The 14,543-nt window shown below is 43.2% G+C and overlaps 1 protein-coding gene across 2 annotated transcripts in view; it reads left to right on the forward strand.

Annotated features, from left to right (window-relative positions):
- Nucleotides 1–329: 329 nt before the first annotated feature.
- SLC12A8 (solute carrier family 12 member 8) overlaps nt 330–14,543 on the forward strand; it is a 144,530-nt gene continuing 130,316 nt past the window's right edge. The window contains exons 1-2 of one of the 2 annotated variants that reach the window (XM_061167933.1): nt 330–432; nt 1,059–1,152. In XM_061167933.1, the coding sequence (XP_061023916.1) occupies nt 1,102–1,152 (51 nt within the window). In that variant the 5' untranslated portion in view covers nt 330–432; nt 1,059–1,101. Of the gene's footprint in view, nt 433–571; nt 660–1,058; nt 1,153–14,543 lie in introns of those variants that run through there. The other variant, XM_061167932.1, reaches the window with a different exon arrangement.

Consider the following 14,543-nt stretch of genomic DNA (forward strand, 5'->3'; position numbering starts at 1 on the left):
CACTCCCGCACCTCCTACGCAGTCCCTTCCCACCCCTGTTAAGATTGCTGTTCCTTTCTCCCGGGAGCTCTCCTGGGCGGCCGACGGTGCGCGGGCACCACCGTTGGGGAGGGGAAGTGTCCGCAGCCCATCTCTCTCCGCCTGGATCCGAGAGTCGTGGCCGCGGCGCCCGAGCTCGGGCCGGACGCCTCGTCAGCGGGACAGCTGGGACCCGTGCGGCGCGCACCTGGTCAGCCACGTGGCGGCGGGGCGGGGCCTGGGCGGGGCCTGGGCGGGGCGGGCCCCGCTCTAGGAGCCGGCGTCCCACAGGTGAGGGCGGACGCCGAGCGGCTGGTGGGTGGGGAGAGCGCAGGGTGGTCGTGGGGGGGCTCCTCTTTCCGGGGAACTCTGTAAGCAGGAGCCCGGCTTGGGTCACCTTTGCCCTCTGCTCAGGTAGACCCCCTTTCTGTCTGCACACGGCAACTGGGATCCGAGCCTCCCGCCCGGGCCAAGGCTTCCTGAGAACTTGGTTCGAGAGGGGCGGAGGCTGGAGGGGGGCGGGTGTACTCTGCGCTTTAGGGGTTCGGGTAAGTGGGGTTACTGGAGGGACGCGAGTTCGAGTTCGGCGTTGACCGAAACCCTAGGGGTCTGTGCTCTAAGAGTGTTCGGAGCGCGTCTCGGTAAGTCTCCGGGTCCTTGACCACCTGCAGCCAGTTCTAGTGGATCGATGGTGTCCTGGCCCTGGACAGAGGGGTTCACAAGGAAGGAGAGGAGGTTAAACTGTGTCCTCAGGGGCTGGGCAGCTAGGCAGTCGGCTCCGACCCCTGTGTTGAAGGAGCTCAGGGAAAAAAGAGCTGGGGGCAGCTGTGGCTTTAAAAGAACAGCAACATTTGAGTTCTAAGAGGGAGTCTGAAGGAGGAGTGGGATCAAATATTTGGGTGCCAAAGAGGGAAGGAGATGTTTCCAGATGAGGCAAGACAAAGTCCCTTCCTCAGCCAGGGCCTGGTATAGGAAGGATGGGCAATAAGGATCCAGGGAAAGAGGAGCCAGACTGACCAGGGACACTGTTTACTTTCCAGGGGTCTCCCTACCCAGACCACCAGGACCCCCATTTCCAGAAGAATGGCCCAGATGTCTCAAGTGCAGGAACTCTTCCACGAGGCAGCCCAGCAGGTAGGCCTGGGTGGTGTGGGGGTCTGTGAGAAAAGGTCACCAGGCAAGATGCTGAATGGAAGCGTTAGAGTGCACTATTTTAAAAGTAATGATCTCAGACGTTTATTTTGGTATTCCAGCTTAATTGCAAAAATGTTACAGCCAACTCCTAGCCATCTGTGTGCAAAAAATATTCTTTGGTATCTAGCAGATTCCGAATCCTGGACACTCCTCCTCCTACCCTGCCCCACCCATGGAGATTTTCCCTGAACAGAGGGAGGATTGAGATAATACAAACTCCTTTTAATATTGAATCAAACCAATGTAAGAAGGTAAATTTATTTCTGAGAAAGTATATACTGAAGCCAAATAGATTTCTGGATTCCCTGATATCTGCAGGTTTTCCTTTTTCTTTCTTTCTTTATCCTCTCCCTGTTGATTATTACAGTAAGTATTGAATGTAGGTATGGAATTAAAGTGACCCTCCCCTAAACAACAAACCAACCATGCTTAGGCATTTATCAAGAAGCTGCTTGCACCAGGGTCTTTGCTATATGATGATCACTCAACTGTGAAGTTTTCAGTCTCTTGGATATCTCTCATCTTTACAGAGAGGGGTAGAGGGGTTTTCTGGCATTGTAACAGGGAGAATGAGCCCCCCAAAAGGAGAGAGAATCAACTCATGGCCTCACACAGTAACAAGAAAATAGTGTCCAAAGCCGGGGAGTCCTGAGCCAAAGGGCAGAGGCTGGAGAGGCACATGGGATTCAGGATTGGTGGGGGAATCCAAGCTTGCTAGTTATCCCTCTTCATGTGCAGGGGTACATATGAAAAATGCAGCGTGGTGGCTGGCAGCTGGCGAGTGCTTAGCAAAAGGTACTGTTCCCCTTCCCACTGGCAGGCCCAGAACTATATCCTGCATTCTCTACTGAGCTCCTTACACCCAGCCCCCCAAGATATTCAAGTTGTTTAGAAATGAGTGACTGGAGACCCAGAATAGCTACTCAGAGAGATTTCAGTACTCTTGCCCAGAAGTCTTTGCTCCTAGGTGAAAGAGCCAGTACCATATTTTTAATGTGGTTGAGTACCCTTAGAGAAACCTTGACTTATTTATTTTATTTAACTTTAAAAATGCATTTAGCTCGACCAGTCTCTCATCATACTTGCCATGCATTTTATTTGTGTTTGCAAGACTGTACTTGAGTGTTTATGCACCTAGTATATGTTCATGGTCTACTTCCTAAATAACGGGTACTGTGTTAAGCTTGAAAAATGTACCCAGATGGAAAATGTGAGGCCCTTGTTTCCAGGGATTCCAAAAGGAGAGCACTTGGTTCATTGCTGTGATGGACAGGGAGGCCTGGCGTGCTGCGATTAATGGGGTCGCAAAGAGTTGGACACGACTGAGCAACTGAACTGACTGAACTGAACTGTGATCCTCTCTCTTGTTTAAAACCTTGAGTGGCTCCCCATATCTATCACACAAGAGTTCGAACTCTTTAGCCTAGGTCCTGCACAGTCTGACCCAGTCTGAGTTTCAGACCTGCTCCCCTGCATCTTACTCTTTGTACCCCACCTTTCAGACAAAGGTCCATTCCCTACGCCCTGTACTTGTATCTTTCCCCTTGCTGATCTTTGCTAATACTTCTCACTCAGCTGATTTGTCTCTAAACTCTCCAAGTATCTAAGGCTATGCCTGGCATTTAAGTGGTCAGTAAATGTTAATTGACTAACCAAATGAATAAGTAACAGATGACCACAGTGCAAGCTAAATTGCCATGAGTGCCCTAAGAGAGGGTTGATTTTTATTTAAAAAATTTTTTATAATTTATTAAAGCCACAACCGCATGGCATGTGGGATCTTAGTTCCCTGGCCAGGGATTGAACCCATGCCCCCTGCAGTGGAAGCACAGAGTCTTAACTGCTGGACCACCAGGGAAGTCTCAAGTGTTGATTTTTAAAATGATGGATGTAAATGCCTATGTATCTCCTTCCTCTCCATCTCCCTCAATCTCTGAACATAGAGGGATTAGACAGTGTTCATTGTCAAGGCCTTTGGTGTTCATTATCTAGACATCTTGGAAATCTCTCCCTTTGTCTTCCTTGCCCTGTCTTGTCCAAGGTATCATTTCTTAATTGAATTATTTCATACCTTCCTAACTTCTTTCTCCACATCTCCTCTAAAGCGATCCCTTTTTAAAGCACAAGTCTGTGCATTTGACTCCTCTGCTTAAAGCCTTTCCATGCGTTCTCGCTGCCTTCAGAACTCAATTCAGACTCCTTACCTTGGCCCCCACATAGCCTCTCCCCACCCTCTCTCACCATGATCTGACTGGCTTCCTCTGCTCCCTCCCATAGCATGCTCTGGCAGTGCACTTGCTCTGCAGTATTGAAGTAAGCTATTTCTTTCCTGTCTTCCTTGGTGGTGGTGGTGGTTTAGTTGTGAAGTCATGTCCAACTCTTTCGATCCCACGGACTGTAGCCTGCCAGGCTTCTCTGTCCATGGGATTCTCCAAGCAAGAATACTGGAGTGGGTTGCCATTACCATCTGCCTTAAGGCTGTGAATTCCTGAAGTTCAGGGCATTGTCTTATTCATTTTTGTGTCCTCAGTACTTGTCGTTAGTGCTCAGCATATGGAAGATGCTCAGTCAGTGCCAGTTCTACTTAACGGAACTCACCTGGCTAAGGACAGGGGAAGCTGCTATTTGCATTAGGTCTTGAAGGGTCAATGGTAAAGTTGGGACACACATCCCAGGCTGAAAGGGTAAGAAAATGATAATAACTACCAACTTATTATGTGCTGAACACATAATGTGCGTCACCTCTTTTAATCTTCACAACATTCTGAAGTAGATATAGTAATTATTTTGGTTGACAGATGAAAAACAGAGGCACTTTGAACCCGAGCGTGGTTGTTGCCAAGGTCCAGGCTTTAATCCTTTCTGCTTTATGCCTCCTGCCTCAATGGCCGGAGCAAAGCATGTATGGGAACAGATAGCAGGCTGGACAGCTAACATGTTTGAAGTGGTTGGCCTTCCAGAAGTTTCCCATGAACCTTTTTCTCCCTTTACTTCAGGTTTGGGAGTTAGGAATTCTGCTCAGAGCTTTGAGGTTTGAAGAGCATGGGACCAAGAAGGCCATGCCCAGTGGGAAGACAGGCTGGGGGGTGTTACCCTAAACCCTTCTGTTCAGATCTGCTCTTCTCTTGGTCACTGTGTCTGGAAAGTAGGTCTTAGGAGATCTGGGAAGAGTGGGGATGCTTCCGAGTTAAGTGGAGGGGTTAACGAATGGATTCTTGGCTTGCTTTACTCATTTCGGGACCAGATTTGGTATGTGTGGGTGGGTGGGGGTGGGTGGGTAGGGGTGGGTGTTGGTCAAGCAGACCAGCTGGGAAGGGTCTGTAGATCTGAGGGTTGATGGTGCTGCCTGGTTCAAGTACTGACCCTAACAATTTATAACTTTGGGAAAGTTACTTCACCTGGTTAAGCCTTTGTGTCCTCCCATAAAATGACTACAATAATAGAACCTACCTTAGAGAATTATGAAGATTAACAGAGATACTTCATGTAAATGTTTAGTATAGCACTCAGTTCATAGGAGGCATTTTGTAAACATTGTCTAATAATAAAACTGAGATGGGGGGTATGTATTTGGTCCATGAGGTAGTGATGTAAATGATCAGAGGGTTCAGTTGGCAAATGAATACATGACTCTGCACATCAAATTCAGGTAGAAGACCTAAGGTAGGAGTCCCCAATCCAGAATAATTTCCTTGGCCAAAACCAGAGACTGGGATAGTGTCTGGGACACTCTGGATGATGTGGGATGGGCAGTCCATTGAGGACGATTTATATGCCTGGAGTGGTTTGGGAATGTGTGTGTGTGTGTACCTTGTGGAGATATGAGTCATTTCAGGAACCTCTGTCCCCAGGCACTTCACTGATGTGCAGTGTGGTTTAAGGGTGGACTTGAACCTGGGAACCTGGGGTTCCCAATTCTGCCTGTGCCACTAGGCATTCCAGGCCTTTGGAGAATTTACTCAAGGGCTTGCCCTGTTACCACAACTGCAAGATGGGGTGAGTGTACCTGATTTTCAGGGTTCTTACGCCATCTGCAGAAGGGTCTGGCCCTGTGCCTGTCACATGGTGCACACTAAACACAGTGCTTGTCCGGTGAGCAGATGAAGCAGCTTTCACACAGAAGCCCAGTCGAGTAGTCTGCTTGTGAGATGCAGGGCTGGAAAGCTAAGGAGCAGCTGGTGCCAGAGGGAGGTGAATGGAAAGCTAATGGCCTTTGATGCCAGCCGTGTCTCCATCAGTCACTGGACAGAGAGGACTGTGACAGACATGGTGGTCAGGAGGATGAAGCTGACAGGAGAAAGGAGGTAGCTGGAGACAGGGAGGGATGGCAAGTGGACATCTGTGCAAGGTCTGAAGTCCAGCAGGATCCAGTGCTCTTAGTGTGGGAAACAGCAGGAAAAGTTGGCTCAGCTTAGCAGGTATTTGTTGAGTGCCTGTTCTTGCCAGGATCTCCAGCGAGTGCTGCAGATAGTAAAACAGAAGTCTCTTAATCATGATGGAATAAGGGATGCCTCCCACTAGTCTGGTGTGCTGTTTTCCTTCTCTCAGGATTGGACAGTCTCCAGAAAAACTTAAAGGGAAGCTGTGTCATGCTGTGGTCTGAGAATCAGTGACCAAAAGCTGCAGGTTAGCTAGTGTGAGTAACTCATTCTCTTCCTTCGTTATCCAGCTGGAGACTTGGGATCCAGCAGGAGTGAGTCTGTGAGGACCCTGTCCTAGGAAGTCTATAGGCTAACTTCTGGCCGGCCTGAGCTAATCACCCTAGAAAAAAGCCTGCTGCAGACTCAGGGAGTAAGTGCCCATCAGAGCTATGGCATCTAGCACACGTGTGAGCCAGGGTGTGAGCTCTTCATGACGCTGCACCAGGACTCGGTGCCGCCAGACTCCCTGCCTCCTTTCCCTTCTCTGGCCTCTCCAGTGCTTGCTTCCTGTCCTCGCTTCCTCAGTTCAGTGGCTCACTGAGGTTAGCTCAGTGTGGTAAGAGTAAGAAAGAATATGATCCAGTTGTGGGACCAGCAAGAGAGGCAGAAAGAGGCGAACATGTTAAGAGACAGAGGCGATACAAGTTATTGCAATGAATAAAGAGGAATTTTCTACTCTCAAACTCAAAAAAATGGAGGCCTTCTCAGAGATCCTCTGGTCCAGCCCTTGCTTAGCTTGTCCATAAACAAGCCCAGAGATGTGGAATGACTTGCCCAAAGATACATAAAGAGAGTGGCAGAGCCAGGTGAGAACTGAGCCCTGAACACCCTCACCCTATATCATGGCTCTGGGTTGATCTTAATGCAGCCAATCTTTAGATTATAATTTTGAGCATTGGTATTAGGCTTCATCACAAAAGCTTTGCTGTGGTTTTCTGCACCCTTATTAGCCCATGTACAGTTAAGAACTGACTTTCATTTTTGCATTTTTCAGGCCCATTTTGGCATCTTTAAAAAGCCAATATGCAAAGTGAGCCTTGGCAGCCATATGCTAGGTGATAGCTTATAGCTTTGTTAGAATATAGAGAAATGAATGCACCTGAGGAGAACAGAAAAGGGAACCTAGGACAAGGCTGTCTTGTTATCCCCTCTTATCCTGATAGGGAAACTGGGGTCCAGAGTGGTTGGGTGGAAGAGAAGGGCTTACATCTGGGATTCTGGGAGTCATGACCCCTATCACCCTCCCCGTTTCTGGAGGGCATGAAGCTTATACCATTTTTAGGGATTCTCTTCAGTCAAAAGGATACAAATTATAAATACAAAATTAGGTATAGTCTTTGGAGAGACTCAATGCAAGTGAAGGCTCTTGAGGCTTAAGCTGTTAGCTTCACTGTGAAAGACCAATGGTACCTGGACAGAACCACCTATGGGATATAACAGAAGAAACAGGCTTGGGCCCTGGAGCTTGGGAGAGAAGAAAGAGCAGCAATTACTCTCAGGGTTGAAATGAGTCTGCAACTTTCATATGAGCTTGGTTTGTCTATCTTGCTCTCTCTCTGTTGTCTTCAGCCCCTTCCACTTTACAGGCCTACTTGTCACTTAGCCTAGGAGGTCAGCCTCGAAAATGACAATGCTCTGAAAATACTTCATATTTGTAAAAAGTTGGAGTGGAGACATTTTCTGGATGAAGAAACTAGAATGAAAGTGATTCTTCACTGAAATGAATGAGTTGGTGTTGTCTCATTTATATTCACAGGATCTTCATTTGTAAGGGGACTGATGACACAGAGAGATCAGTGCCATTGGAAGAATTTACTGCTTACATTTCTCAAGAGAAGGAGGAATGCCATGCAGGGCCACAGGGGAAGCACCAGGTTCTGGTCAGGAGGCAAAAGCAGGAATGAAGGGAAAACCTGGGCCACAGCCTTTATTGTGCTTTTGGTGGGAAGGGCAGGGCAGGGTAGAGCAAACAGCTTAGGACTGGCTGGTTTTAATAGTTCTGGTAAACTTTGGCAGTAGAGGTGGTCTCTGGTTTCCTCGAAAATGGCCTGGGGATGATTTAGAGCAGGAGAAATATTGACTTGGTGTGTGAGAATTAGATAAACAGAGTGGCTTAGGGAATATACTCAGAATTGGTAGGTTTGCATATGGAAGGCATGCTCCTGGCCAGCTGTGTGCTATCTATAAGAGCTGATTAGGGTTGATCTGTTCCCTGAACTGCAAGATTTTTAAGATGTCATAATGTCATAAGACAGGAAAAAACATGATTAATATATTCTGCCTAGCTATGAATGAATGAACTAGATGACTTAAAATTTTCTTTCTGCCTTAGGGTATATTTCATCCATGGTCAAATACAGAAAAGAACGCAGTCCTTTATTTAATAGTTTGAAGTTTGGAAGGAGAATCCTAGAGGCTGTGTTAATGATTCTGAAGTACTTTTCTTATAATTTGTGTAAGGAGCTGCTAGGTGGTGCTTAGACTCTGGTCTGGCCTGATTGAACAACCTGGCTTCCTATAGGAGTGGATGACAGAATTTTAGCTTATTTTTCCATTTATTTTATTCTTTTGCTGACAAAATCTCTCTCTTCAGGATAGAAGTTTAAATACTAGATAGATCTATATTCATAAAACAATATCAAATAAAAAACATTTAAAGAAATATGCATACCTTATGGAGTGTAATTCAGTATCTCTTCTTGCTCTTTTCCAGGCAAGAATACTGGAGTAGGTTGCCATTCCCTTCTCCAGGGGATCTTCCCAACCCAGGGATCGAACCCAGGTCTCCCACACTGCAGATGGATTCTTTACTGTCTGAGCCAGCAGGGAAGACTTGTTTGCTTTTTAATCATTATCAAGTAGTAATGTGGGGCTTCCCAGGTGGCGCTAGTGGTAAAGAACCCACCTGCCAGTGCAGGAGATATAAAAGACGGGGGTTCAATCCCTGGGATGGGGAAGGTCCCCTGGAAGAGGAAATGGCAACCCACTCTAGTATTCTTGCCTGGAAAATCACATGGACAGAGAAGCCTGGCTGGCTACAGTTCATGGGGTCACAAGGAGTTGAGCACAACTGAGCATGCATTTGTGCAAGTGCCTGTGCACGCACATGCACACACACACACACAGACACATACTCTCAAGTAGTAATGTAATCTGATTCTTAAAACTTGTTTTCTTTCTTTCTGAATTTAGCAACTTAGTCAAAAGACTGCAGAGGTTGTAGTGATGGTGGTATGCTTCAGAATAGCTCAGCATGAACAGTCTTCAGAGGTAGTACTGCTCTGGCGTGAATACCTGTCTAGTAGGATATTGTTGTCATTGTCACTTATCAGGAGAAAGGTACATTTCTTTTGTTTTTGTTTTGTTGTGCAAGCGTTCTCTTCTTTATATGAACAGGCATAAAGAAAGAGAAAAAGATAGTGAAGTAAAAACCACTGGTCTGTGTAAAAAAATTCGAGGATATGCTTTTTACAATCTGCAGATAGCTTGTAAATCACATCCACAGTCTCTGTCAGAAGTTGCAGGATTTAGGTGCTTACCAATGAACTTGAAGCCATGGTAGTCTAGTGACCCTCATTTAGCCAAAAATAGTTTTGTTTGATCCTGATGATAAATTTGCTCTAAAGTGAGTCTCAGTGTTCATAGAACTTAAAAAAGAGAAGGCCATGGCTCATTTTGAGTAGCTTGCCCTTTTTATTTTAGGCAATTATCAGTTAAAAAAAAAAACCAAAGCACAGGCAAATTTTAATTTTAAACAAAGATATACACATGTATGGACAGACATTAATTTTATCAAAGAAATTTAAGCAGACTGTACATTCAAAATGTGATTCAGATCACAGGTATCTTTTGGTGTATCCATCCATTGCATAAAGTGAAGTTGAGTTATAAATAAATTTCTAACTTGAGGTCAGCATTTTATTTTTCAAATATTCCTAATATGTGGTAGATTTTTCTTCAAATAAAATTTGTTATTATTTATATCGTAGAAGTACTACATGTATGCAGTAAAAACATTTTTTAAGCAAAAGAATGATACAAAATTAAAAGCTTTCTTCCTCTCTCCCATTACCACCATTCCCCAGAGACAGTCGCTAATGGTTTATAACTTTAAATATTTTATGTATACCTCAGTTTCTTGACTACATTATCAATTTAATATCCATTTACTTATTGCTTCCCAGTATGAAAAAAGAGGACATTGGCACATTTACCCTTCCTTCCATTTCTCTCATTTCATTTCTAATTTTTTGTTAGTTGGAATGTTACTTTTACATTGTCATGGTTTATAAAATTTATATATTTTTTAACTGTAATAAGTATTTCCATGTTTGTTATAGTTGGTTATAAAAACTTTATATGTGTAAATAGCATTTATTGTAGTAAGAAATATAAATGTGTATGTTTAACTGGAAAACCAAGTGACGTTATCAGACTCATGGAGGAGAAAACACAGGCCTAAGTTGTTAAAGCTTTGCTGCTTCTGAGCAATAAAGTCTTAATTTTTTTTCAAGTATCCTTTAATTCTTCTGGTTCATATGCAGCTGCTGCTGTTTGTTATATCCCCTGTCACTTTTTCTTGAATGTTCTTCTCTTTGGGATGACAGCAAATTTTTTCATATATGGATTGGTGGTGGTAGATTACTCTTTCTAACTATAGAAGCATGGGAGGCCAAACTGTTTTCATGTACTTCAAAAATAACGTCTCACAGCAGATTGAATGCAGGAGATATGAGAGTCCAGATGTATTCTATCAAGCCAGAGATTAAAATGTTTTCATTAAATGTTTTTACTTGGGAAAGTGGTTATTTTTCATGCAAACATGAGACTTATTTTAACAGATAATAGGTTTATTATTATCATGTTTAAGTGATTAATAACTATTTTAAAATATCTCCCTTTAAGTTTCTAATACAGTAAATATTGATAGTTATAGTTCACATAAACAAAAACTCTTGGGGATCCTCAGTAATTTTTAAGAATGTAAAAGGATCTGGAGATCAAAAAGTTTGAGAACAGCTGCTCTAGAGATTAAACATACATTTAAAAATGTTCACAGTTTGTTTAGAGTTAATATTATACCGCTTCAGTGTAAAATGTAGGAACTTGGCAATCACAGAGGCCTGTTTCCCAGCTCTGCCCTTTAGCCTTTTATGCTGTAAGTGCCATATGTGTTACATCCATTACATGATGAAACCTCCAAGATGATGTTATTCCCAATGATTGCTGTGGCCTGTGTCTGCTCCTAGCATTTGCTGGCTCTGAACCTGGAACTTCTCAGGTGCCTTGGAAGACAGCTCTTCTCTTAGCTGCCCTGGGCTGCTCCATCATGTGCCTTCTTTTGCCCATCCAAGCCCATATGCAGGAATCTCTCCAAATATCTGATCTGCTAGTAGCACTTGTTTTTTTCCCTTCTAGTTGTAACTATGATTTGATACATAAAAAAAAGCCCACATCTTTTCTGTTATTGTCATGGTAATTTGGAAGATAGGAAAGTGCATATTCTGCTATCTTAAAAGAGATATTTAATGTCACTTTCTAAAGCACATTTTATTCATTCATTCATTCCACTAACACATTTAGTAAGCACCTGTTCCATGTTGAGCACTGGGGGTACAAGAGTGAACAAACTATTTTTTCAATATATATGGGTTTCTTTTAAAAAATAAAAGATAAAAATTGTGTTTATTTTTAAACTTTTGATATTTTTGATACCATTTCACACTTATAGGAAGTTGCAGTAGTACAAGGAACTGCCATATACTCTTGACTCAGGTTTACCAGTTGTTAACATTTTGTCCTTTTACTTTATTATTTGTGTGCTCTCTCTTGCTCTTGCTCTCTGTCTCTAAATTTCTATTCCATATGTATGTTTTGATACATATTATGTTCTATTATAGGCTTCCTAGGTGGCTCAGAGGCAAAGAATTTACCTGCCAATGCAAGAGCCATAGGAAATGCAGGTTCGATCCATGGGTCAGGAAGATCCTCTGGAGGAGGAAATGGCAACCCACTCCAGTATTTTGCTGGGATAATCCCATGGACAGAGGAGCCTGGCAGGGTGCAGTCCATAGTGTTGCAAAGAGTCAGACACGACTGAGCACATATACTATTGTATGTATTTTTTTTCCTGAACAACTTGGAAGTAATTTGTAGACATCATATTCCCTTATCCATAAATATTTCAGTGTCTATTTCCTAAGAATAGGACTTTTCTTTTACCTAACCACAGTATATTTATCAAGATCAAGACATTTAGAGAATTTCTTGGTGGTTCAGTGGTTGACACTCCACGCTTTCACTGCTGAGGGCCTGCATTCAAATCCCTGGCCAGGGAACTAAGATCCCACAAGATGCTTGGTGTGGCCAAATAAAATAGCCATAGTGCATGCCTGGATGGCCAGACTATGGATTTTTTTTTTTTTTTTTTTAAAGATCAAGACATTTAACATTGATCAATCCTATTATCTAATCCACAGTTTCACAGTCCACTTTTGCCAGTTATCCCACTGATATCCTGTCGCTTTTTCCCTCAGACCAGGAGTCAGTCCAGCATCACACAGGGCATTCAGTCATCATGCTTCACTCAGTCTCATTTAATCTGGAACAATTCCTTAGCCTTTCTTTGTCTTTCATGACCTTGACTTTTTTTTTTTTTTTTTTTTTTGCAAAACACAGGTTAGTTGTTTTGTAGAATGTTCCTCAGTCTGGGACATGATCTCTTATGATTAGATTTGGGGTTTGTATTTTGGGCAGGAACCCATAGAATGATATTACATTCTTTTCCAGACATCATGTTAGGAGAGAGGTACAGGGTTTCTGCTTGTTCCATTATTGATAATGTTAACTTTGGCTAGCATTTCAGGTGGTGCCCACTAGGTTAATCCAGTCTGAAGTTACTAATTTTACTTTTGTAGTTAATACATAATTTGTTAGGGATACTTTTGAGACTATGGAAATATCCAGTTCCTCATATATCTCCTACCCACTAGCTTTAACATCAGTTGTTGATTCTTAGCAGAATCAATTATTACTGTGATGGCTGCAGAATGATGATTTTCTCACACCATCATTTCTTCTACATATATTAGTTGGTCTTCTACTAAAAAGGATTTTCCCTCTTTCTGCTTGTTTTAATTTATTCATTTACTTATATCTGTATGGACTTAGATTCTTATTTTTTCCATGAGTATTCTATTGCTATAATTATTGATTTTGATGCTCAAATCATTCCAGATTTGGCCAGTGGGTGCCCCTGCAGGCTGTTTCCTATTTCCTTTAGACACATCCTCATCATTTTTAGGAGCACTTCCTTACTTTCTGACAGAAAATATTCTAGGTTCATTTTGTATTTTCTCTGCCTCGGCCCTGAATCAGCTATTCCTCCAGAGAGCTCTGGCTCAGTAAGGTAAGAAATGGTATTTAAAGACCAAGATCTGGGTGTTAGATATGTTCATTGCTACTGGGGTGTCTTACCTTGTAGACCCTTTAAGTAGACAGAGAGAAGGAATATATGTTTATATCTTCCTCTGCATATTAAAAACTATGAATTCAAACTGATGCCTCTCATTCTGATTTATCACCCCAGGGTTCTTCTTCCTTAGTTTTAACTGTCTTCTCCAACAGTGAGAAACTTGACTGTCAGTCAATATATTTACTTCTTTGCTCAATCCTATAATTCATGGAAAGTAGATTAACTCCTACGCCTGCAAAAAACAAACTTTCTTTCTAGAATGTGTGTTACACGTGTGCTCAGTTGCTAAGTCACGTCTGACCCTGTAACACTGGACTGTAGCCTGCCAAGCTCCTCTGTCCATGGGATCTCCCAGGCAAGAATACTGGAGTGGGTTCCAATTTCCTTCTCCAGGGGATCTTCCCAATCCAGGGATCAAACCCGTGACTCCTGCATTGGCTTTACCTCTGAGCCACCAGGGAAGCCTAGAATTTGTGTTAGTTTGTAGTTATTTGTCTTTAGACTGAAAGCATATAGTCAAAATAATATGTTCGAAAGTTACTCTGCTCTGTTTTTTTCCCACCTTCAGTGTGGTTATATTTTTCTTTAGAAATAGTTAGGTTAATTTGTTTCTGCATTCTTAGAGTTTTTCTCTCTCATCCTGTTGATTTGATTTGATTTTGTTTAATTTTGAGTATGTAAAACACTATGTGATTCCAAAAGTCAAAAGTACTCAGTACATAGGAATTCTTGAATGAGTATAGTATTGTCTTATTCACTGAGCCACCTAGAAGAATAAATCTTTTGCAGTTGATATTTAGCAAGTTTGCCTGTTACTGGTGAAGGGCATTAGGGTCTGTGTTTGTCCTCCTGATATTAAGCCGAGATAGATTGTCTAGTGACAGTCCGAGTCTTGCAGGAAGCTTCTGTCCTCTTGTCAAGGAGACCGGGAAGGGAAGGGGAAGCTCTTGTTTAGGTGGCCATGGCATTGCTGCTGTGGGAATTTAGATTTGTGGGATGGTATTAGGTGTCCAGAGCATAGTGTCTTTGGGTTGTGCATTCTGAGTGCAGAAGTGGCTGCTCTGTGGGGAATGAGCTGCTGCTGTGTGGCTCTAAGAGGCAGAACCTCACCAGGAATTCCCACCAGCACCAACATTTTCACAGCATCTGAGGGTCTTGCCACTCCTGTGCCTGTATGCTTCTATGACCAGGTTGTTCCTTGAGACATTCCTAGCCTTGGACCAAGATCAGCACACACAGGATGGAAAAACCACAGATCAAGCATCTGGAGCTACTGTTATGGAGACGCTGGCTTTTGAACTCATTCCATGCAGATTTCCACATAGCCACAAAGATCTCACATTGCTAGGAATGACTAAATCAATATTGACCAAGGGTGCTGCCCAGATTCAGATCCAAGGAAATCAGACTTTGACCACTCCTGGTGAGTCCCTGCC

Source organism: Dama dama, chromosome 19 (assembly GCF_033118175.1).
Source record: "Dama dama isolate Ldn47 chromosome 19, ASM3311817v1, whole genome shotgun sequence".
Classification (NCBI taxonomy): Eukaryota; Metazoa; Chordata; class Mammalia; order Artiodactyla; family Cervidae; genus Dama; species Dama dama.